Source organism: Hippopotamus amphibius, chromosome 3, assembly GCF_030028045.1.
Source record: "Hippopotamus amphibius kiboko isolate mHipAmp2 chromosome 3, mHipAmp2.hap2, whole genome shotgun sequence".
Lineage (NCBI taxonomy): Eukaryota > Metazoa > Chordata > Mammalia > Artiodactyla > Hippopotamidae > Hippopotamus > Hippopotamus amphibius.
In genome coordinates, this window is record NC_080188.1 from 134,310,510 (window position 1) to 134,336,632 (window position 26,123).

Here is a 26,123-nt window from a genome sequence, read left to right on the forward strand (position 1 = left end):
TCTTCTTGTGCAAATGCCCACGAAGTCCTCGAAAGAGCATCCCTGCTGCTCACGGTCCTCTGGAGATGGTTGTGAGCTGGGAACAAGACGGTGCTCACTCTGACAAACCTTGACCCTCGTCAGGGAAATGCAGCTGAGCAGGGTATTTTTTAAGGAAACATGGGCTGAGTACCTTTTATGACCAGGCACTTTGGGAGGGTCTGGGGCAAAGAAATGAATCAGTTGCAGGACCTGCTCTGAAGAATTCAACATGTGGTTAAGCTCACAGTCTTCATTCATCCATCCTTGCATCCATCTACCCATCTCTCTACCCATCTCTTTGTCTACTTATTTATCTTCCAAATATGTGTTGAGCGTCTAATGGTGCTTTGTGTTGGCAGGTAGTAAGGGGGAAGAGAAAGAATCTGATATGATTACTATTCTCAGAATTGCTTATAGTAAACAAGCACAAGTAAAATGGAAACTCTCTGGTGAAGGCTGTGACCTGAAAGAACCCCTCATTCCCACCACCATCACTTTTATCCTCATACCATGTTTTAGTGTTTTCCATAGTTTTGTCACACTACCTGTAATAGCTAATAGCAGCTATTGTCAAATAGACAATTTGATTGCCTGTTTGATTGTTGAAAATCTACTGTCTTTCTTCTGTCTCCCCTCCCAGAAGATAAGGTCCATGAGATAAATCATTTTATCTATCTTGTTTACTACTGTAACTTCAGAATAGTACCTGACACATAGCAGAAACTTATTTGTTAAATAAATACATGAACACTCATTAAATAAATACACTTGTTGAATATATCCATGAACAAAAAGATAGGTTTCAATAAAAGATGTAATGGCCCAGCCTTATAGGAGGTCTCAGATATCTGCTGCCTGGTTAAATGTCATTAGTAGGGGCCATCCTTCTCTAACGTCCCAGGCCTTTGTTTTTAAGTTCTGTAATAATAAACAACAGAAAACTCTTCTTTTACCACTTTTTCAACAGTTATTTATTGAGGATTCAGTTCACGCCAGACACACTACTAAAAACTAGCGAGACAGCAGAGGAAAAGATAGACAGGATCCTGCCCTCAAGACATGTACTGCTTAGTGGGGAGACCAGAATTAAATAAATAATTATTTATATTACAAGCGTGAAAGGTGCTATAAAGGAAAATCAGCGCGTTATAAAAGCATAAAATGGAGATTTCTAATTTCGCTGGGGGCTCAGAGGAATTCCCTAAGGGAGGGCTGGAGGATGAGCAGGAGTTAGCAGGTAAAGGAGGAGAAAGGAAGAACATTTCAGGCAAAGGGAACATCACATTTAGAGAGACCTTGAGGCTGGAAGGTAGTTTGTGAAACTGAAATAAGACCAGGGTGCTGGGATACAGAGAGCAGAGAGCTGGGATGACCCAAGATGAGACCAGAGAGGTAGCCTGAGACCTGATCATGTAGGCCTCCGTGGGTCACATTATCCTGAGAAGAATGAGAAGCTGTTAGAAGATTCGTGTTAGAATAAGGCTTTAGGAAGCTCACTTGTGCTACTGTGTGGAGAAGGGACGATAGGGGAGCCAAGAAGAAGAGCTAGAAGGCATTATAGTTGTCCAGACGTGAGGTGGTAGAGGCTGGGTCCTGTGTAGGAGGAGTGGGGAAGGAGAGAAATAGCTGGACTAAGAAATTTGCAGGAAGTTAATTTGTGGGATTTACTGGTGGGCTGTATGATTTTCGGAGGCCGAGTTTATATCTCACCCCTTGATGGCCTCTTAGCAGAAATAACATATCACCTATCATCCTGAGTTCTCCTCTCCAAGAACTCTGTATCTGTCTCCAGGCAGAGGTTCAGAGACCCCCCTCCTGACTCGGGGAGAGCCCTTCTAGTTCTCGTCAATGTTGTTGCCACTCTGCTGTCCACGCACAGTGGGCTTCAACCCTTTTGTGTGATGAGAGGGCTGGAGGGGATGAGGAGGAGGGGAGCTCTGACACATTTGCATTTTTTTATGTGGAGAACTGAAGCCTCATCTCCTCCTCCAGTGCCTCTAATTATTAAACTTGATTGTCACCTCAGAGTCACCTGGAGGGCTGGCGAGACCGTAGTTTGCTAGGCCCCAACCCGAGTGTCTGATCCAGTAGGACTGAGATGTGGACTAAGAATTTGCATTTCTGACAAGTTCCTGGGTGATGATGATGCTGGGTCCTGGGAGCGCACCTTGAGGACCACAGCTGTGACACGGTGATGGGGTAGGAGAACAAAGCCTTCGGGAGGGAGCTGATACTCCTTCACACCACGGAGAGTATTCTAGGTGGGATCTCAGTCTCTCTCCCTCTCTCTCTGTTAAATAGGGTAGGTTCCTGTATGAGTCTAACTAGAACACAAAATAGAAAGGATTCCTGAGCCCAGGAAGTACAACGGAACTGAGATGTTCCATGAAGGCAGCTACGGCAGCAGCGGCTCTGTTGAAACTTCTTGACTGCGGTTCCCAGGATTCGCAGTGCCTTGGTGGGGAGGTTATTTGCAACAAATACCATGATTCACCCCACGCCACCCTCCTTTCCCATTTCTGGTTTACTTTAGATATTCCGGGAAGCGGTTCTCATTACACTCATGGCTCAGTGACTAGAGATACACGATAGCCAGGAATGAAAGCCCAGTGGGACTGTGAATGAGGATTTCTCTGGCCGTCCGGCATGGCCCCAGAGGACCATCCTGTGTCCAGGCTGGGAGGATCTGGGAGTAGTGTGGTTTCCAAGATTGGCTGCACAGCAGAATCACCTGGGAAACTTTAGAAATATGCAAGGTCCTGGGCTCAGCTTCAGATATGCCAAAGAAAAACCTCTAAGAGGAGCCTTACAAATGTGTTTTCTGGAGCTTTCCCAAGTGATTCTAAAGCAATTGGTCAATGGACTGGCTTTTGGAAACCACTGCCTTAGAGAATGTCTACTCTGGCTCCCTTGCTCTCCACAGGAGGAAACTGAGATCCAAAGAGGGTGTGGAACTTGCTCAGATCCCACATGGTTTAAGTGGTAGAGCCAGGAATGAATGTGAGGTCACTTAACTTTCAGAGGTTGTATAGTCAGATTCTAAGCTATAGTTAGTATTTACTCAGTGAAAAGTCATGGGCAGTTAATTAAACTCTTACCAGTAAAATACGTAAAAAATGGGAAACCTGAAATGATGAGTGAGAAAATGCTTACTTGTTGCCTGCACTTGATAGATGCTTCTAAATGGATGTTTACCATATTTCATTGAATTTAAGAAACTGCAGACTCTGAGATGTATCATTACCTTCTGTGCCTCTAAGCAAAAAACAACAACTATGCTTCACTATTTGCTTGCAAGATGCATTCAGATTTTAGAGATGTTAACATGTGGGGGAAAAAAGGAAAATGTGGTATTCCAATTCTCTTTCCTCTGCCCTATGAAGGTTATTATGTTATTAAATTAAATACTTAAACAGTAAATGAGGATTTCTGAAGAAGAAGCACACAGTGTGCTAGAAGAACAGCACAGAGGCCAGCATGGCTGATGGGAAGGGTAGGATGGAAACGGTCCAGGACAGTCAGGGGACAGATTGTGTGTAAGGACTTTGAATTTTATTGTGAGTGAGATGGGAAGTTACATTTTAGTAGATACATGGGGCAAGGTGGACAAAAGGAGACTGGGTAGGAGATTCTTCTTCTATTCTTGGTGGTAGGGGACAGTGAATTGGCCTAGATTGGTAGCACAATGTTTGCAGAAGGTAGGTGGGATACAGGAATATTTTTAGAGTAGCTAATAGGATCTTCTATTAGCTGATGGGCTGGATATGAAGTATGAAAGGAGTCAAGGATAGGCCTCAAGATTTTTGGCTCAATTCATTGGAAGAATGAAGTGGAAAAAACTAGGGAACTAATTTTGGAGGGAGACTATATTTTACTCAGTTCTTCTTATTCCTGATCTATATGTATCTCAAAGGTTTACCTTCTGTTTTCGATAAATGTTTTTTAAGCACCTATTCTCTCCCCAGATGTGCACTGAGAAATAAAAGAAATATAAATGAACAAGATACAGTCCTTTTATTTTTCCCTCCAAAAGTTTGTCATCTGCAGGGGAGATGGGACTCACACAAGTAATTATATTACATAGCAGTCTGTACTTACTGCTGTCAGAGAGATATCAAAAATGTCAGAAACCAGAGGAAGGAGAAAGTTATTAGAAGTTATTAGATAGTGATACTATCTGCCCTCCAAAATGCTTGCTTTAGCTGTGTGCAAGTTCATTAGACTGCAGATGGAGGATGCTAGATAATAACTCAGGCTAGTCTTTCCACTGCAGCTACATTGACCTTGCTGCACCTCCAACAACCAAGAATACTCTTACCTTGCACTTCCTGTTCCCTTTACATGAAGCACGTTCCCCTCTGGAGTCACCTGCCTTGCTGTCTTCCTTTCCTGAGATCTCTGCTCAGTCACCTTATCTCAGAGGTCTTCCTGGTCTCTTTTGCTAAAAGAGCACCTATTCCCTTTCTGTATTTTATTTTCTTCACAGCATTTACCATCTTCTCTCATATTAATTTTTTATTTGCTTACCGTCTTCTCTCCCACCCTAGAATGGAAACTCTGTGACAGAAGGCACTTTGTTTTGTTTGCTGTTGTAACCCCGTAAAAATCCCCCCTAATCACTGGGTGAATTAATTAATAAAAATAGGATTTTAAAAAAATGTGGATTTGGTAACCAATAAGCAAAAAAGTAGATTATCATGCTGGGGGTGATGCTGGGATAGGACTGAATTCAGGAGCAAATTTTGGTTTCAGGAGGGAGGAAGGGTGCCAGAGAGCAGCTCTCTTATTGATCTGCAGAGCTGCTATCAGCATCCTGGCGTCTCGAGAGAGACAGCTTTCCTCAGATCACTCTTTTGACTAAAGCAGAGGGGGCAGTCTGGTGCACTGGGACAAACTTTGGGTTAGAACTCAGAAATCTGTCAAGGATCTAAGTCAGACCCCTACTGCTTGATAGCCATGGGACTTCGGCTGGTTTCCTCATACATAATTTGAAAATAATAGCACATGCCCTGCCTACCACATCAGGTTATTGGAAGGGTAAAAAAGAGGTAGGACATTGGACAGCACTTTGCAGATTGTGAAGAATTGTATTTTAGGGGTCAAGGTTGCAATTGGGGGCACGATGACATGGCTAATGGCCAAAGGAGCCAGGAAGGCCTGCCTTGGCCAGCCAGGCCCTCTTTCCAGGAGGTCCCTGAGGGAAATATATGCACAGGGAACAGTGGCAAAGGGAAAGCAAAGTTCTCCTTTATTAGTAGCTGTGCTTGTGTCCCAAATGCCAGTGCAGGTTCTCTGGTAAGCTGGGCTGGGGCATGTAGCATGTGGGTTAAGGCCTCCAGAAGCCTCTCCTTGCCCATTGCAACAGCATGCAGGAGAAGCTTTGAGGAGGGGGGCTAGAGCAGACCTTGAGTCAGGGTGTGGCCTTTGCTGCCTGATGGGATGAAGCAGAAGGGAGGACCATGCCCTGTGTATGACTTTGAAACGTACATTGACCTCACTCATTGGTAATTCTGGCCTCATTGGCATCCTGTTTTTTTAGTATTTCCTCATCCTTACTCCTCCCTTCAATTTCACATTCCAGAGACTTCAGATTTTGAGAATTTGATGCTTCATTCCTGAACCTCCCACATTCAAGCATAATGGTTATCTGCAGAACCAATCACCTCTGATGGAGAAATTATACATTTGACAAGAATAGGCGAAGTGGTACTTTCAAATCTGACTTGGAAAATGCAATGGACAGTAACATAGAAGAGTTTCAGTTGGGTATATGTCCATGTTTCTTGTCAAAGCTGCCTGTCTATGGTTTTTCTTAATCATACTGTTTCTTAAAGGGTCAGCTGGCCCTTCACCCGGAGTCATCCTTCCCTTTCCTACGGTGGGACAAGGATCCAGGAGCTTTACTAGGTATGATATGGACAGAAGGGCTTCTTGCTTTCAGTTTGTCATGATCATAGTGGATGTCCTTATTCTCCAAGCCCTCTGTGTTCCTCAAGGACAGCAGTTTGGCTGTTTCTGTGCCAAGCTTGGGCACTTTGCTCACATGAAACCATTTTCCCTTTAATGTTTGCTCCCTCTCCAGGGAACTTCTAGGAAAGGAGCTTGGTTCCTGTTAGCTCTGTAGTTTGCCTACCTCTGTCTCCTTCCAGCCTAGGGAAACCTCACCCATCTTCCTGCCATCTCTGCTTCATCCTACGGTCCCTTAATGAGGGCAGGCTTTCCAGGGAGCTATTAGTTTTCAAGCAATTTCTTATTTCTGCCCTGTAAACATAAATCTCCCATGGGGTGAAGGAACAGGAAGGCCTTGGCTACCTGCTTTGAAAAGGGGTGTGAAAATATGCAAATAAAAATCTCAATATATTATCCCACCCCAGAGGTTATTTTTTGAAAAACAGCTTCACTGATGTATAAGTGACATACGATAAACTACACACATTAAAATGCACAATCTGATCTGTTTGGACATACGTATAAACCTGTGGAATCATCACCATAATCAAGATAATGACCATCTCCATCACTGCCCAAAATTTCTTTGTGCCCCTTTGTAATTCCTCCTGCCCAATCCTTCCGTCCTCAGGAAACCACTGATCTGCTTTCTGTCACTGTAGATTGACTTGTTTTCATTTTCTAGAATTGTAAATAAATGGAAGTGTATGGTACATACTCTTTTTGCCTGACTTCTTTCCCTCAGCACAATTATTTTGAAATTTATCTGTGTTATAGCAAGTAAGAATAGAGCATTCTTTTTTATTACTGAGTAGCAGAGATGAGACTAGGGTGAGGCAGGCGAGGTGCCGAGGCTGCAAAGTGCAAGCAGGTGCTTACCCTCAGGATCCTGCAAAGGCAGCGCTGGCACTTCCATGACCCTGGGCGTGGGCACGTCCTTATATTTTGCACCCTAAGCACCTCACTTGCTCCGTTCTAATCCCAGTCCTACTGAGTAGTATTTCACTGCATGGATATATCGTAATTTGTTTATCCATTTACCTGTTGATGACATATGATTGTTTCCCAGTTTGCGTCGTCTATTACACATAAAGCTGTTAAGCACACTCCTACGTCTTTGTAGGGACGTACACTTTTATTTCTTTTGGACAAATACCTAGGAGTGAATGGCTGCAAGGTAGGATCAGTGTATAGACATGTGAGTTTATTTCTGGACTTTCTCCTGTTTCATTGGTCTGTTTATCTTTATACAAATATCACACTTTTGATTTCTGTAGTTTATAATGTTTTAAAAATCTGTTGTTAGTCCTTCCTTTTTGATCTTTTTCTTCAACGTTATTTTGACTGTTTTGGGATCTTTGCGCTTCCATATGAATTTTAGAACCAATTTGTTCATTTATACAAAAACGCCTGTTGAGACTTTGATTGGGTAGAATGGACATCTTAATAGTATTGACTCTTTTGAGCCATGAGCAGTGTAGTATATACCTCCACTTATTTAGATCTTTCATTTCTTTTTGCAGTGTTGGGTGGTTTTTAGTGTGCAGGTCTTTCACACATTTTGTCATGTTTATCCCTAAGTATTTGGTCATTTTTGATGCTACTGTAACTTGTAATTGTTCACTGCTAGTTTATAGAAACACAGCTGATGGTTGTATATTGATCTTATGTCCTGAAACCTTACTAAACTCATTTTTTAGTTGTAGTAGTAGCTTTTTTGTAGAGTTCATCTGATTTCTTACATAACTGATCCTATTATCTGCAATTAAAGACAGTTTTATGTCTTCCTTTCTGATATGGATGCCTTTGACTATTTTTTCCCTTGCCTTTTGCTATATCTGGAAATTCCAATATAATTTTTTAAATTGAGTTATAATTGACATATAACAGTGTCATAGTTTCAGGTATACAATACATTGATTCTGTATTTGTATATATTGAGAAATGATCACCACAATAAGTCTAAGTTAACATCTATCACCAAACACGTTTACAAAAATAATTTTTTCTTGCAATGAGAACTTTTAAAATCTACTCTCTTAGTGAGTAGCTTTGACATATACACACTACCAAATGTAAAATAGATAGCTAGTGGGAAGCTGCTGCATAAGACAGGGAGATCAACTCGATGATGGGTGATGACTTAGAGGGCTGGAATGGGGAAGGTGGCAAGGAGTTGCTGGAGGGAGGGGATTTGGGGATATGTGTATAAATACAGCTGATTCACTTTGTTGTACAGCAAAAACTGGGACAACCGTGTAAAGCAATTATATTTCAATAAAGAGCTAAAAAAGAAAAGAAAAAAAATCTACTCTCTTAGTAACTTTAAAATATGCCTTCAGTATTAAGTCCCATGCTTTACATTGCATCCTTGTGACTTATTTATTTTGTAATTGGAAGTTTGTACCTTTTCATCCCCTATACCCATTTGGTTCAACCAATCTGTTCTCTCTATATATTAGCTTTTTTTTTTAAATTGTTTTTTAGATTCCACTTATAAGTGAAATCACGTGATATTTGTCTTTCTCTGTCTGACTTATTTCACTTAGCATAGTGCCCTCAAGATCCATCCACATTGTCACAGATGGCAAGTTTTCATTCTTTTTATGGCTAAATAATATTCCATTGTGTATATTCCACTGTGTCTGTGTTTATATATCACATCTTCTTTATCCATTCACCCATCAATGGACACTTAGGTTGTTCCGTAACTTAGCTATTGTAAATAATGCTGCAATAAACATGGGGATGCATATATTGTTTTGAGTAGTGTTTTCATTTTCTTCAGATAGATACCCAGAAGTGGAATTGCTGGATTATATGGTAATTCTATTTTTCATTTTTTGAGGAATCTTCATATCGTTTTCCATGGTGCCTGCATCAGTTTACCTTTCCACCAACAGTGCATAAGCATTCCCCTATCTCCACATCCTCGCCAATACTTGTAATTTCCTATCTTTTTGATAATAGTTGTTCTAATAGATGTGAGGTGCTATCTTGTTGTGGTCTTGATGTGCATTTCCTTGATGATTAGTGATAAGCTCTTTTCATGTACCTGTTGGCCATCTATATGTCTTCTTTGGAAAGAAATTAGTTGAAGAATAGTTGAAATACCCAGCTCTAATTGTGGATTTGTCCATTATTTTGTAATTTTTTTGCTTCGTTTGTTGTGAGGCTCTGTTATTAGGTGCATAAATGTTTATGAATCTCATGTATTCTTGATGAACTAGCCCCTTTATTGCTGTGAAATACCATCTTTTTTCCTTGTCTTGAAATATTTTGTGTCTGGTATTAACATCACCACTTCACCTTCTTTTGATTAACTTTTCATGGTGTATTTTTTTCCTTATTTTCTTGTGACTTATCTGTGTTTTTATATTTAAAGTGTGTTTCTCATAGACCATATGTAGTTTAAACTTGCTTTTTTAAAAAAATCCAATCTGACAATCTCTACTTTCTAATTAGGGTATGTAGACTATTTATATTTAATGAGAGTATTTATGTGATTAACTTAAAATCTGTATTCCTGCTATTTGTTTTCTATTTGTCCTGTGCTCTTTGTTTCCTTTTCTTCTGCCTTCTTTTCAATTAATTGAATTTTTATGATTCCATTTTATCTTTTCTTGACTTATTAGCTATAAGTCTTTTAAAAAATATTATTTTAGTGCTAGCGTTAGGGTTTGTAGTGTACATCTTTAACTAAATAAAGTCTATCTTCAAGTGATATTGCATTACTTCACAGAAAGTATAAGAACCTTTCAACAAGATAACTTCCATTTTTCCCCTTTAAGCCTTTATGCTGTTGTCATTGTGCATTTTACTTTTTATATGTTGTAAACATCACAATATGTTATTTTTGTTTAAATAGCCAATTACCACCTAAAGAGATATAAATAACATTAAATATCATCTTATATATTTACCACGTAATTGCCATTCTGGGAAATTTGCTGTCATGTTTATCTTTGGTCCTCTGTTCATAATGTGTCCTTTTCCTCTAGATGCTTTTAAAATTTTCTCTATATTACCTGTTCTAAGCAACTGGATTATTATATACTATAGTGTAGTTTTCTTCATGTTTCTTATGCTTCAGGTTAAGTTTCTTGGGTTTATAATTTTCATCAAATTAAAACAATTTTCCACTATTTTTATTCAAATAATTTTCTGTCTTCCTCCTTCCTCTTCTTCAAGGAATCCATTTACATATATATCTAGATGTTTGAAATTGTTCCACATCTTACTGATGTGCTGCTTTCTGTTTATTGATTGATTGATTCTCTTTTCTTTCATTGTTTCATTTTGGGTAGTTTCTGTTGTCTTTATGTTCACTGTTTTCTTTTCCAATATGTAATCTGCTTTTAATCCCATATAATGTAGTTTATCTCACACATTCAAATTTTATCTCTAGAAATTTGATTTACCTCTTTTCTATATCCTTTATAGCTGTCCTTATAGTTTTGAACATATGCAACACAGTTTTAACTATTTTGGTGTTCTTCTTTTCCAACTCTAACTTTTATATTAATTCTGAATGTTTCAATTGATTGATTTTTTTTTTCTTATTATGGATTCTATTTCTCTGCTTCTCTTACAGCCTGGTATGTTTTTTTTTAATTGCATGGGACATACTTATACTAAAAAATTATTCGTTGTTTATCTGGAATTTAGATTTAGCTAGGGATCCTGTATTTTACTGGTGATCCTATGTCCTGAGAGCTCTAGTGCCCTTAATCTCTCCAGACTCTTATCTTTGTCTTCTGAGCTCAGGGAATCCTCCAGCCTCTGCCTGAGTTCTCACTCACCGTGCTATAGCCTGGATGCTCTGTCATGGCAGTAAGCTATTGCCGTGGTGGGGCTCATCTTCTTTGTTTCCTCTCTCTCAGGGATTGCTGCCTTTGTTGTCTGTTATTCATTATGTTGAAACCCAATTTTTCATATACTATTCCCGTTTTTTGGTTGTTTCACCCAGGAGAATAAATCTGGTCTTTGTTACTCTGCCTTGGCTGGAGGAGGAAGTCCATCTCCCAAGATTATTATTTTTAGCCAAAGTCCAAAACATGGTGCCAAAGGGGGTCAAAGCTGCGTGTTCAGTACCTTCATAGGAGAGTTTCTTAGCTCTGCTCCATAGTTTCATGAAATCGGCTGTCTAGGAAAAGAAAATGCTGTGGGTCATGAAAGGTACTTGGTGCTTATGAGGATGACTCACCACTGTCAGGAAACTGATTAGAAATACACGCCTGCTAATAAGGAGATGGGGATGCACCATGGAGTCATACCAGGTGAAAGCATAAATCAGCACTTCACAGTATTGTCAGAGTTTGGGCCAAAAGATAGGTTTGGCTGAAGGTCAGTGTTGGAAAATTGAATGCTATTAAGTTTGGAGGCAGGGCCAGGAAGAAAAGGCTAAGAGAGTGGTCAAACTGGGGTCATAGAGGAACTTAGTCCCTCTTTCCTGTCTAATAATCAATTGCATTCTAGTGGGGGTGGGGGTGGGTCTCTGAAAATAAAAATAAAAGCATTTCCTCTCTTTTCTCCTTTGATGCCTCTTGATTCAGCCATATGCCGCTATCCTCTGGGCATGTCAGGAGGCCACATTCCAGATGAGGACATCACAGCTTCCAGTCAGTGGTCAGAGTCCACGGCTGCCAAATATGGAAGGTGAGAATGGATACCTCAAGAAAACCTGAGCTCTGGGTTGGACAGAATTACTGACTCAAGGGACTAAGGAAGAAGGGTGGTACTTGGTGGGAGCTGATGGGAAAGGGGGAAGGACATCAAGGGAGCCTGTCCTGCTCTGCATGTTTTCAGGGAGAAAATTTGGGTACTGGCTGCATATGCTGGTCTATCAACCTCACTCTAACCACAGAGGCCCTGGAGCCACACCACCCACAGCAGATCAGCTCATTGAGACACAGTGTGCTTGCTTTATCTCACATTGTTACCGTGACCTCCTGCAGGAAGTGGACTACAGTGGTGCATATGGGACAGTGCAGATTAGGTAGGACGCTGGGAGCTAGGAAACCCGGTCCTCTTCTCAGTGGGTGTCTGTGAAACATCACTCACAGCACAAGGCATCAAGGCCTTAGGTTGACATTGAGGTATCCAATAAATTCTTCCCTCCTCTCAAGGATACCCCACATAGAGGGGCCATGCTTATCCATGGTGGGTTTCTTGTGGTCCAATATCAGGGATCCTTTAAAGCAATAAACGCCCTTGTCAAAAACTCTTCAGCTTGTTAGGAAGTAACCTTCTACCAGGAATCTACATTTTTGGTGTGAAATATTGATTTCTTTTAAAATGGAATTATTCATAAGAAAAGCAACCCTATAAACCTTCTCTATAATTTTTATCTTAGTGTGTGAAAGATTAGAGTGATGGATGGTAGGGTCAGAAGGGAGCAATAATGAGTAGGTGCTATCTATGAAAAAAGGCACATTCCAGGGAAGAGAGAAAGGGGTAAGGAGGTCCCAAAATAAGCCATATAATGATTTCACAGTTTTGCTTGCTGGTAGCTCAGCCCAGAGGCAATAAAATGAAACCAGATTATTTACTTTTCCCTGACATACTCTTACCCCTCACTCTCACCATAGGTTTCCAGGGCTTTTTGCTGAACTGCCATGCTCGCCCTGCTGGTTAAAATTCCACTGCATTACGCAACCCACGCTGGAAATCTTATGATTCCTCCCTCCCCACTCCTATAACTTCATATCCAGGCAAGGAGTGGCTAGCTTTGTTATGCTGAGACTAAAAATGGGGGGATGGGATGGTAAAATGACTCAATGGGGAACAGAGGGGAGGAAGGGTTGCATTGCACTGGACCTCCCTTGAGATCTCTACATCAGGATGGGAAATAAAGGGTCCATGTCATCTGAAGGCCTCTAGCTCCCTGGTGGTGACTGTCTTTCTGGGTTTTACAGTGCCCCAGGGAGAAGTAACTGACCACACGTGGGTACTGTGGTGACAGTCAGACTGGTAGGGAGAGCCCCAAAAGTCCACCTGGACTGGACTCCCAGCCTGCTCTCCCTTCAGGACCAGGAATCTGCTTGCTGGGGATGGGTAAATAACTCTGTGGTTTCCTGGTTCCTTCCTCCCCAACAATCCTCATCAATCCAGGCTGGACTCAGAAGAAGGGGACGGAGCCTGGTGTCCTGAGATTCCAGTGGAACCTGATGACCTGAAGGAGTTTCTGCAGATTGACTTGCACACCCTGCACTTTATCACTCTGGTGGGGACCCAAGGGCGCCATGCAGGAGGCCATGGCATTGAGTTTGCCCCCATGTACAAGATCAATTACAGTCGGGATGGCACTCGCTGGATCTCTTGGCGGAACCGCCACGGGAAACAGGTAAGAAGAAGAGACATCCAGATCCTGGGGTGTCTGGGACCATATTTTGATTTAGGTTAGAAGAGGAAGTATACAGGTTGTCTATGTAGGTATGTGTTTCTGCAGACCTGGGATGCCTTTGTAAATGTGTGACCCAAGATGAAGGAGGGTGGGGTGGGGGTCACAGATAGGTATATTGAGGCTGCTGAGAAAGCTGAGTGGATACATTCTGCTCCTTGAATCAGAAGGAGAGGTTCCATCAAAGAGAAAATGACTTGGGGAATGAAGAAGAGTCAGTGTAACTTCATAGCATCTCCTCATTCTTTCTCTTGTCTCTCTGCAGGTGCTGGATGGAAATAGTAACCCCTATGACATTTTCCTAAAGGACTTGGAGCCACCCATTGTGGCCAGATTTGTCCGCTTTATCCCAGTCACTGATCACTCCATGAACGTGTGCATGAGGGTGGAGCTTTATGGCTGTGTCTGGCTAGGTAGGTCTCAAGAGAGAGGGAGTTTATAGACCTTATTAAAAACCCCAACCCCTGGGAAATAAAGGCAATCAAATCAGAAAGAGAAATTACTTTCACCAAGAATTTCACCGGAATTACTAATCAGCAAGAAGTGATCCCCTCTTGGTTAGAGTAAAGAAAGGAATGTTATTCATCCACCCAGAGCTTGGGGCCCCACACCTGGCATACTGCATTCCAAGTCACTTTGCTGACTGCTGCTGAGGAGTGCTCCCTAGGAGTGCTCCCTGTGCACCCAGATTGAGTCCTAGGTGGACACACTGCTCAAGATGGCACTCTTGAAGCCTCAGGTAGTTCCCTGGGATAGTTGGTCTGAGCAGCAGGTGCATCTCCTTCCCAGAGGCACTGACACATCTGTGTTTCCTTTGGCAGATGGCTTGGTGTCTTACAATGCTCCAGCTGGACAGCAGTTTGTGCTGCCGGGAGGTTCCATCATTTATCTGAATGATTCTGTCTATGACGGAGCCGTTGGGTACAGGTAAATGCTGGGAAACTTTAATCATCAGAATGACCACCTGGAGAGAATAATATTTTATCGTGGCCTGGGAACAGTAATCAATGAATCGACCAATCAACTAGCCAATGTTTATTTAGTCCTTATATTAGGCATTGTGAGATAAATTTAGATAAAGTAAAATATGTAGTCTTCATTTGGGAGGAACTAAGAGCCTCATTTGGACAGACAATGTAACCACAAGGAAAACAATAAATTATACCAAGTAAGGGCTAAACTTTGTGGTATGGCTCTAAGTATGGTAGCCATATTTTTTGACCCTCAAAACAGGCCATGTGGTGTAACACAAAAGTAGGCTACTTATGGAGACAAAGGGCCAGCAAAATAGAAGTTACAAGTGTAATAAATTGGACAGATAAAGATGTTTAGAAAGAATGAACCCATAAATATAAACGCTTTAGAAATTGTGAAAAGAAGGAAACTATTAAGGCTTACAATAGACCAGGAAAGTTTCTAGGATGAGATGATAATTGGAGCAGAAGAGGTAGGTAGAAGGGAGCAGAGAAAAGGAATCAGGGGTGAGGACCAGAATTGGCTGACTATGGCACAAGCTAGAACTGGGAACAGCAGAAGGACCAATGAATACCTGAAATGAACCACGGGAGGGCCATGGTGAAGTATGTTCAGATACAGGAGGAATTTAGAGTTGGATAAGAGATGTTCCCACCTATCCCGCTTCACTCCAAGTCTTGCCATTCTTCTTCTACCCCATTTCAACACTTTTCTCTCTTTGATTGATCTTTGTCTGCAAAGATTGAGCCTGGCAGAGAGCTCAGACCATAGTGAAATTTGCACTAGATGATGGAGGTTGCTGGTGGTTGAGAGAGAGATTAGTGAGCCTCAGGAAGAGGAGTGTGGAGTTACAGCACTTCCGTTGTTTTAGGAGTGAAGAATAAACTACTGCCCTCCAGCATCCATGCCCTGTGTGAAGACCCGACTCACCCAGTCTTCTATTACTAATCACTTCCTTTCCATCTACTTAGTCACTGTTCTTCCCCTTGTACGTAATCTATCTTGGCATCATTTCACTCAGCCACACCCAACTGCCATAAACTCAAGGCACAGAGGAAATCAGAGATCAATTGAATTCAGTTTAGCTTAGTAAATCTTTGCTAACCAACTGTTACTATGTGCAAGGAATTTGGTAGGGATTCAAATATAATAAAGTCATCGACCCTACTTTTAAGAAGCTCACAGTTAGGAATGGGAACTAAACCACGGTATAAATTATTATGATACAAGGATAAGAGTAGGAGATAAACTATGAGTGCTTTGGGATTCAAAGAAACAAGGAAGCTCTAGACAGAAAACAGAGCATTGGGAGTGAAACCTGGATTCATGTCATAAAATTATTTCTGTTTACTCTGAGGCTAAAGTGATAAAAAAAATATGTAAGGAAAGCATTTTGTAGAGGTGAAGTGCTGTATATATGTAAGTTATTATCTGATTGGAGGACCAGTTAAAACATAATAGAAGAGTTGAAATCTGAAATGACCCCAAAGGATGGGTAGAACTTTCACAGGCAAAGAATCTTGAAATGCCATGCTAGGCAGGGCAAGCACCACGAGCACATACAGTTTAGGGGGGTGTCTGGGAAAGATCGGCCGTTTAGTTAACCATGGCCGTGCTTATGTAGCAAAGCAGTGGATGAGAAGCACGGCCAGGGGGGTTTTGTCATCTTTGGGAGGAACCTGAATGTCAGGACTAGGAAGGAGAGGGGAGGAGGAGGAGTGGTGCTTCCTTATCAACATCATCCACACAGTGAGTCACCGAGGAGTTTTCAAGCTGGGGAAGAACGTGATGGGCACTGTGCTTTAGACAGACGAATCAAGCTGCGTCCAAAGGTTAGCTTTGAATGGGAAGAGAGGAGATGAGGGGGACATTTTCTAATTCCAAATTCTGTCACATGAAAAGCATTAAGGACCCAGGCCATAATGGTGACTGTTGGAATGAGAAGCAGATCCTCATTTAGGGGCTATTGGATGCAGGGGACAAGACAGTAATGTGAGAAAAAGAGTTAGCTGAAACACGATCGCCCAGGCACCTAAAACCATGGAGACGACATTTATGCATTCAACAAACATATTTTAAATGTTTGTCACGTGCCAGGGTCCCTCCGTGGATATGGAAGAGAAGTGTAATTGAATGGGAGATGGGAAAGCTAAAGATTTAGTTTAGAAAGGAATGATGATGGATTCGTTTGGAACATAAGTTTAAGGGACTGACAGGACATCTAAATAGAGAAATAAGGCAGGTAACTGGAAATATGGCTCTGTGTGGACCCCACAGGAAAGATAAAAAAACAATCACAGAGATTTAGACACAATCAGCTTCCACCTAATAATTAAGGTTATGTGATATCTAGCTGGGGTGTGGCTGAGTGATGAGATACAAAGTTACCTAATTCAAGTTCTCGGGAAATAAATAGTCATAGTAGCAAAAGATACTTATTTAAATTAAAAAAATTCTAAAAGTAATATATACTGTTGTGGAAATTCTAACAATTCTAAGGTATATGAAATAAACAGGGAATGTTTCTTTCCTTATTGATTCAATTTCGATTAAAGAGCAATCAAATAAGCATTGCTTTTAATTTGTGTTGTTTTTCTGAAGAGTTTCGTGGGGATTTATTTTTCTGGGGACAATGGGAAATACATTCATTGCAAGTAAACTTATGTTCTCCTAGCCTTCGGATCTGTAGAGAGAAGAAAAAGATGGCAAAACCTTGGAAGGGAGATCGAGGCTCTGGTCACTGTGGATAAGGCCAGTCACATTTTATAATTTGCCAAACACTTTTCAGTGAACAAATATATTTAACAAGTACCTGTCAGGCTGGCATAATCACTCTCAATCCTTTTTTTTTTTTTTTTTTTGTAATTCACAAGTTTTACATCACATTGATCTGCCCGTAACCTCAAGGGTCACATGGATTATTGCTTGAGGGTGAATATACCAATCTCTTCATTTGGGAGACTCCTGACATATATTCTAGAGCTTGAGGAGAGAGAAGTTCCACACAATGGGTTCCTGTTATGTCCCTCCATAAAAAGAAGGAAGAAGATCCCTTTACATTCTTCAAATAGTCAAATTAACATCAATACTCATACATCCCACCCAGCAGTCAGGTTTCTGGCAAACACAGCCATTCAAAGTAAAGCCTCACACTCAGAAGTGGAAAGGTTGCCAAGCTAGAAAATAAAACTGAACCCGATGCCTGAGCCTGTCATGTGATCCATGCATTTTCCTCCAAGAGTCTAGTATTCCACAAATGTAATTCAAGTTAAATACAAATTAGTATTGAAATTGTTCAGAGGTTACATTTTTTTCCCCTTTAGTTGGATGTCAGATTAAATTGTTGGAGATGTGGGGTAGAAGAAGGCATGACTGGCTTCCCTGGAATTGATTCACTGAACAATGACAGCACACACTCAAAGGAGAGTCAGAAAAATTCCCAACCAGCTCTGGGACTATTTACTTAGCGATGAGCAAGTGCCACCATCTATTGCAGCATTCGTTCTATGCATTCATTCATTTACTCGTTAATGGATTAATTAGCCAAATGCATTTGTTAATATTGAATCATTATATAAAGACTTATTATGTTAAGTATTTACAAACAGGTAAGGATACAATATATCATCAAAAGTTTTCATAGAAAATGATAAAAAATTGTTTGAAAGCTTCGCTATTACAGAGTTAAGCATAAAACATTTTGTAAAATTCATTTATATGAAATTCTTAATTCTCCATTGATGCAGGATAAATGAGTCAGTACTCAAAACATATTGGATTTTTCATAATTCTTCAATCTCCAAGATAATCAGCTCTTACAAAACCTGGGGTGAAGAAACGGGGTTAAAGTTCTTCCATGAATATGTAATTAACTCCAGGTTCCTCTCTCCCTTATCCTCCTCTCCTGGCTTGAGCAGCATGACTGAAGGGCTGGGCCAATTGACTGATGGGGTGTCTGGCCTGGATGATTTCACCCAGACCCACGAGTATCATGTGTGGCCGGGCTATGACTACGTGGGCTGGAGAAATGAGAGTGCCACCAATGGTTACATCGAGATCATGTTTGAGTTTGACCGCATCAGGAATTTTACTACTATGAAGGTCAGTGGAGTTGGGCGTGGAAGCCAAAATCACGATGTAGGGGAAAAAGCACGCTGGAAAGAGCCCTGGGGTGGTGCCAGCAGTGTGGGATTCCAATACATATTCTGCTGCTCACTAGTTACATGCATTTCATGAGTCACTTCATCTCTCTGGGCTTGTTTCTTCATTTGTAAATGAGGGTGTTGGACTAGGTCCATGTTTCTCAGTGGTGGTCGTTGTCTCAACCCTGGCGTGGACACGTCCGTGATGCGAAGTGGGCACAGGGCCTGGGGCCCATGGTCCTTGCAAGGCCCGTGGAGATGTTTTAACTTCTTTTACTGTCAGAATAAAAGAAACGAACTTTAGGGTCAAAAGTTACTCTCATCTTTTTAACAAAACAGTTGTAAAATGTGATTTCAACGTATTGTTTTATGGAGAGAGGGGCCCACAAAGGCTGAAGTGACGAGAGCCCGTGGCAGTCATTACACAGCCCCGCTCAGCGCTCTGCAGGGAAGGGACACACTCTTGTCAGGAAGGGTGTCTCATTGCAGCTCTGATCCTCAATGGAAAAAGAACAGGCTTTGTATTTCGGGCCACTTCCCACCCCCTGAGTGTTTCCTCCATGCCCCCAGTACTGAGAAATCATGGTAGAAAATCCCATACTCTTCTGTTCCCAGAGTGCTTTGTTTCCTTATCCATTATCATTTATCTGCGTATGTGTCTGGTTCTCTTACTAGACCTCAAAGTCCTCCAGGGTATTGACTCTGCTTTCTGATCTCTGTACCCAAGCACCTGGCACTTAATATATGCAGGCGCGATAAATGTGTGCAGATGAACAAATGATATCCTTTATTGCCTGCTCTAGCCATTTATAGCTATAAATATCTCTGCCACCTGGGGTAGAAGGAGGAGGGGATATGATGAAGATCAGTAAGACACTGAAAATATAATAGTATTTTCTTGATTATAAACAGAAACTTGAAGAAGGACTGGGGCCAGGCAGGAGGAATTGCTGTGACTCCTGGCTGGGCCAACATCTGGATTCTAGACCTCAGGCCCAGGCTTTCAGTTTGTCTTCTCTGTAAGATCTCCATGACTCTCTGCCCAGTCAGAAGAGTTGGTTATCCAGTGAGTGAGATTCAAGGCTAGAGGTGGGGTGGTTGCCGAGTCTTTTTTAAGGCCTCAAATGTAAATTGTTTGGTTTTTTTGTTTGGTTTGGTTTTGCTAAAATACCATCACCCAAAAGTCTGTATTAAAATGCAAGTATTTTACCTTTGGGGGAGTAAAACAATAAAAGTTAATGTCTTAAATGCAATAGCAGAAGTTATTTTATCAGTTTATTATTACAGAGTAATTAAGAATGAGTAGGTAAATTTCATTGAGTACTTGGATGGACGCTGAAAGACCTGGGAAAAGCCCAGACTCAGTGTGCTCTGGGGAGAGTTAAGTGCAGACCCTGAGAAGAGCTGGGGAGGCAATTTAAGCCCTGATTTCCATTTTCTCTGGGGTAGGGCTTTCAGGAGAGCCCACCCTTGGTATACAGGTGGAGGACATCTCTGTTGGTATGGCGAGTTTCCTGGTACTCAGCTCAGATGATCATTTTTCCTTGTCTCTTACTCAATCCCAAGTATGTTTCAGAGAGAAAGGAATGGAAGAAAAGTCCATGCAAAAAGTGACCAGATTGAATGCTAAACCTGAATCCTAGATTCTGGGGTAAACAGATGAATAAGAAATAGTCCCTACCTTGGGACAGTTTGCAGCTCAGTGGGGGAAGACACTATTTATTTGCAAAAGGAGGGATGTAGAATGACATGGGACCCTGAAGAAGGGAAACTGTTTGTATCATTAAGAGTTCCCAGTAAATAAAAATGTGTTATTCTTGGCACAAACCTGGAGCCAAAAGGAAAATGCATGTCTCTTATATCACTCTCACATGTTAGGATGATAATATCTCCTGGTGGGATTAATAGCTGTTCATTAAATGACGAGAACAGCAGGATCAGCACACACCCAGTCTGCCAGAGTGTCGCTCATGAATGGCTCTTGGGAAGTTGTAAAATGTGTGCAGTCGTGTGTAACACATTATTCTTCACAGGTTTAAGGGTGGAGGGGAGGGAAATATACACAGTAACAGAACTATGTATGCTTCAAGGAAAACTTCATTTGTATTGCTGAATAATGTGTATACCCAATACGTACCTGTGAACATGTGTACAAGTTCATTATATATCATTGGGAGAATTTCTAGTCCCACAAATAATAAAATGTATTTTAAAGTCCCTGTAAAGTTATAATATTTACTCAATTGACTTAAATCTTCCTGAGTCCCTTCCTGTTTAACTAGTTTATCACAGATCAAAATTATTCTAAAGCATATTCTGCATTAAGAAGATGCCAGAAACGTCTCAGGAGCTGACTCAGGGCTAGTCCTCTCAAAGCCAAGCAGGTGTCTATCATATTTCAATTTTTCTGAGACAAATAAAAAGTAAAAGATGAGTTTCAGGTCACTGATATCTTCCAGAGAGTAGTTTTTTGCTTCTTAGGCAAAGTACTGCCCATTTCCCTACCTGCCCTGATTATAGTTAAAATACAGCATTTAGAAAATGAAAAATTACATATATCAAAATAAATGTGATACATATAAAGCTACACTGAATGAAATTCATGGTATTGAATACTTCCTTCATCATTAAAGAAGGAAGACATAAAATAAATAAACTAGACATTGAATTCCGACATCAAAGACAAATCCATAAACCAATTAATTAAAGCCAGAAAGCTATAGAAATGATCATAAATCTAAGAGCTTATTCTTTGGAAAAATATAAAACAGAAAATTTTTTGTAAGCTAAATCAAGAAAAAATAAATTAAAAGTAAGAGATTCTGAAATATATATATAAACACATTTTAAATGTATTCTATTTATTACATAAATATGTTAAGTCCACAGGGGAATGAAATCCTATGCTATTTATTTGCATTCCAAGAGGATTCCCAAAACATCTGTAGGAGAGATTATTACCTTCCCCACAGGCTACTTATTCAACACTTTGCAGATTTCAAAACATCTGAAAAATCTATTGAAGCTGTAGATGGTATTTCTTTGATTTTATTCATAGCCTTGTTCCATTTACTTGTGTTCAATAAACTGGAACTTTTTTAATTCATCCCAAGGAAGGTATGATATTAACACATGTTTTCATCATTAACATTTAGAGGAAAATCCAAATGGAAAAGCTGAGGCAATTTGCCCCCTTTTTGTGTGTCATGGATGTGGAAAGAACACTGGACCAAAGTCTACAGTTCTAGACCCTGTTCTGATGGTGACTGACCACAGGGAGGTCAAAACTTTTGGAGAACCAGTTTCCTCATTAGTACACAGAGAGCTGGACTAGAGGATTTTTAAAGTCTTCAGTCACTCTAATATTTCATAATTTCATTCTTTTAGAGTATCTCTGGTCTGTTTCATCAGTCATTAAATTTCTATACCATTACTAGTAGCTTCTTCCTCAGCTAAAAATAAATTCTGAATGGTAATCTTGTATTGACTACCCAGAAACTAGAGAAAGGTATTGAAGCTGAAAGGTTACAATTCAGGGTTTAAGCAAGACATAAAATGGGAATAGCAAATATATTCCAAGAATTACAATGATGCTTTTCCTACTTACGAGGTCTTTAAATTCAGGGGATAGTGACCAGAAAAGCTCCATTTTCTACATAGGTCTGAGCCAGAGGAAATATTCCCGAAGTACCATGAGAAGACTTGACTTAGTTACAAACACGTACATTCCATTTTTGAGGGACATTACACAGCAGGTGCTACAGAGGAACTGTTGTGGAATCCTCCTTCCTGATGACTCTTAAAAGCCATACGAATATCCTGGTGAGAGAGTCATGGCAGCAGGCAAGAGGGTGCAAGCTACCATCCCAAAGACCTTCTTTCCTCATCTCAGAAAATATCTGTGAGGAAGATTTGATGCTCTCATCTGAATGGCTTTATGGAAACTGAATTTAATTGAGAGAAATTAAGTCTTGTGTCTCTGGCTGATAAATGCTTATACCTGACAGTTGAAATGAGATTTCTAAGGAGAAAGATGGAATTGTTTTGAATTGTGTTTTATTTCAGGTTTCTCATCTGAACCGGCTGAAAGAAGTGTATTGACGTTGGAATGTACCTAGGAGAAAGTAGTTCAGAATAGCTTGATTCTGGGCAAATATCAACTGTGGTTGAGAGGATCGGAGTGGTTAGAGGGTTATAGAGCAGAGAGTGTTAAGGACAAGGAAGGAACTGAGAGGGTGCTGGTTCAGTCCTCATTTAACAGATGAGGACACTACTCCCAGCAGTATGCAGTGAGATGGCCCGGCGAGCACATTTGAATAGAGGTGACTGGGGTAGCAGGTAGCAGCCCAGGTTTTATAAGGTCAGAGCGATGCATCACTGCCACTGTGAGGTTCCTAGACGGGAAGAATGCAGTACTGCAGAGCACCAATTATTCACCAAGGGTGGTGCTCAGAGAAATCTGACAGGTCTAAGATCTTAATGGGTTAGGCTGTACTGTGTCCCCAGTGCCACCCAACAGGGCCACCCTGTCACTCATGTGCCTCTTTCTCTGCCAGGTCCACTGCAACAACATGTTTGCTAAAGGTGTGAAGATTTTTAAGGAGGTACAGTGCTACTTCCGCTCTGAAGCCAATGAATGGGAACCTAATGCTGTCTCCTTCCCCCTTGTCCTGGATGACGTCAACCCCAGTGCTCGGTTCGTCACGGTGCCGCTCCACCACCGCATGGCCAGTGCCATCAAGTGCCAATACCATTTTGCTGACACCTGGATGATGTTCAGTGAGATCACCTTCCAATCAGGTTGGGAGCTTAGGGGCCCCTTAGGGAAGTGGGAGTAGGATGGTGAAGGAGGAAGGCAGTGTACAGAGCTTCTCATCTGCGGGTCTTTGAGAGGGGGATGGTGGTACAGGTGGCTTCTCAGGGGTAGATAGAGGGAATCTTTTCTGTGACTAGTTTAGTTGTGGAAGGATAGGGATGAGGATGTGGAAGTGGACAGAATGTTTGCTTGGCTCTCACACACATTTGTCTAAAAGAGATATAAGGTAAAGGATTAAAGAAAATGAGTACAATGTGTTAAAACCTTTATGTAAATCAAGCCAGTTAAGGGGAAGCACACCTAAGCACCATTAAACTATTTAAAGGAAGATGTCTAAATATACACAAAAGTAAAGAGGACAATGAACCACCATCCATCACTTCACTTTACTAAACATTGACTTTTCTTTTCATGCTTGTTTCATTTATTTTTCCCTTTCTGCTATAGTATTTTGAAGCAAATCTGAGACATTGTTTGATTTCACTACTAATATTTTAGAATACACCTGAGAAAATAACCCATTATCATCATAATAATGCCATTATAACACCCAACAACACTTATTAATAAGTAATTCCTTAATGTCATACAATAGCCAGTCCACATTCAAGTATCCCTGGTTGTCTAATCATGTCTTACTATAGTCGGCTTGATTGGATTAGGGTCCAACTAATAAGCCCCTCTTGGTGTATTTCCTTTATTATATCACTAGGTGGTATCTCTTTTAACCTAAAACAGTCAGTTTTTCTAAAAATTCCATTCTGATTTGGCTTATTCCTTTCTGTGGTGTCATTTTACTGTAGCTTCTATCCTCTGTCATCCCGTAGACTGGAGGTTATATCTACAGGCGAATTTGATTCAAATTCAATATTTATTTTTGCCAAGGACTTTTCATAGATAGTGCTGTGTACTTTGTATTGAATCTCATCGAGGGGATGTTATGTTAGAATCTTTTACTTTTAGTGATGCTAAGATTGATCTCTGGGCTCAGGTGGTTATCGTTTCATAGAAAAGTTCCCAATGAACTTTCTCCTTAGGTTTTATCCTCCATTGATGACCACTGCTTAAATTATTTCATTAGGAGTTGCTAAGTGGTGATTTTCTAATTCTTTTATTCCTTCTGCATTTATCAGCTGAATTTCTTCTGAATAGGAGAACTATTTCCCACACGGTTGTTAACCCTGAAATACAGTTCACGTTGGAAGGGCAGGATACATGATTAATTTTTTCATCAATTTCCAGAGTAATGAGTCAATGCCCTAGCCAATGGTATCTAATAGATTTTATTTTGTTTTTCATCCTCATTAACATTAAAAAGGACACAATTTTAGAGGTGTGTTAAAAAAACCTTAACTTGTTGTGGCTAATTATAGGTATGGACTATAGTTTTTGACTCCTGTGGTCTCTTGTGTTTTCTAATTCTTGACCCCCTTGATTAGAAAAGTCAGAGGGAAAAATGAGTTACCAGTATCAATCTGCCAAATACACTTTTGGGATCTAGTCTTAGAAGCTTCAACATTACTGTAAAAGATACTCTAATTTATTTATAAGGATGAAGGCTTAATTTATAAGTTAAAGAGCTAGGACAATGAAGCATAGCGAAAATTATTTTGTAAAACAATTGAATTTCCTTGAAGGGAGAGAGAATCTTAGCACTATGTCTGTCCTATGTCTACTTATCCATTGTATTCTCTCTACATTTTGCTGAATTTGGGTCTCACTTCCTGTGCATGCTTTGTGATAATGTCTGGTCACAGCCCTCTGATCACGCTCTCTTTAACTTTTTTGTACCATGACGCTTAGTAGGTAATACCTGAGACAAAATTTTTACAAAAGAAAAGTTGCCCTTACTGTTTAGATAAATGGTGATATTTTTTATTTAATATATTATATGATTTCATTTCTAAGAAAGGCTGGTAGCAGCCCAGTAAATGTATTTCACAAAGTGCTAGCTTAGAGCCTGCCTTCAGAAAAACCACTATGGAGCTGCTTCTCCCCAGCTCTGACTCATCCGTGTTCTATAACAGATGCTGCAATGTACAACAACTCTGGAGCCCTGCCCACACCACCTGTGGTACCCACAACCTATGGTATGTGTGACTCTTGGTTATAAACATTAAGTTCAGTGGACCTCCTGGAGGATGAAGAAGGGTGGAGATTTCCAAAGGCCTAATTGTGTTAGGAGGCTTGATACCAGGTGGCTTTGAATGAAGAGTAACTCTGGAAAGATAGGACAGGCCAACTCTAAAGTTAAGGGCCCAAACTCACTCTCTTCCCTGTTGGTTCATGTGATTCTTCAGCTGAGGCAGAGTCTGGAGTTGTTCCAACTGCTTCTTGGAAGTTTGGGAAGGCTTGGAGCAAAAACAGGAAAAGGGATATTTCTAGGTGAGACCCATTGTAGGGATCACAGTGAATGAATGGAAGTCTGTGGAACAAAAAGCTACTCTCCCCAGTTGGAGAGAAATTTGGGAAAGTGTATCCATTGCTTCAGACAGTCACTGGCTGTATAAGTCAGCAATCTGGGGAACACATGGTCAAGCATCTCCAAAGAGGACTGTCAGCTACCTTGACATGTCTCAAAGAATGCAGAGCGAAACTGATTCTTCACATGTTTTTCATGAGGTGTGATTAGGGGCCAGTAGACCCAAGCCATGGTATAAAGGAGCAAAATTTTGGGAAGAATGGAAAAACTCTCCATTACTCAGTCTAATACATGAGAAGGAAGTGTTACTGTCCCATGGATGAGGACTGTAGGATATGGGAGCAAAGTAACACAAGAGTAGCAAGGCTGAGCGATCGGGTGGCATCTTGTGGAATT

General features: G+C 40.8%; 1 protein-coding gene across 4 annotated transcripts in view; it reads left to right on the forward strand.

Moving 5' to 3' along the window:
- The window catches only part of DDR2 (discoidin domain receptor tyrosine kinase 2), a 153,526-nt gene that overhangs the window by 104,832 nt on the left and 22,571 nt on the right, over positions 1–26,123 (forward strand). For all 4 annotated transcript variants that reach the window (XM_057727735.1, XM_057727734.1, XM_057727733.1 and 1 more), the window contains 7 exons: positions 11,526–11,628; positions 13,084–13,315; positions 13,638–13,785; positions 14,194–14,299; positions 18,265–18,448; positions 23,046–23,289; positions 25,333–25,395. In XM_057727735.1, coding sequence (XP_057583718.1) covers positions 11,526–11,628; positions 13,084–13,315; positions 13,638–13,785; positions 14,194–14,299; positions 18,265–18,448; positions 23,046–23,289; positions 25,333–25,395 — 1,080 coding nt within the window. The remainder of the gene's footprint in view (positions 1–11,525; positions 11,629–13,083; positions 13,316–13,637; positions 13,786–14,193; positions 14,300–18,264; positions 18,449–23,045; positions 23,290–25,332; positions 25,396–26,123) is intronic.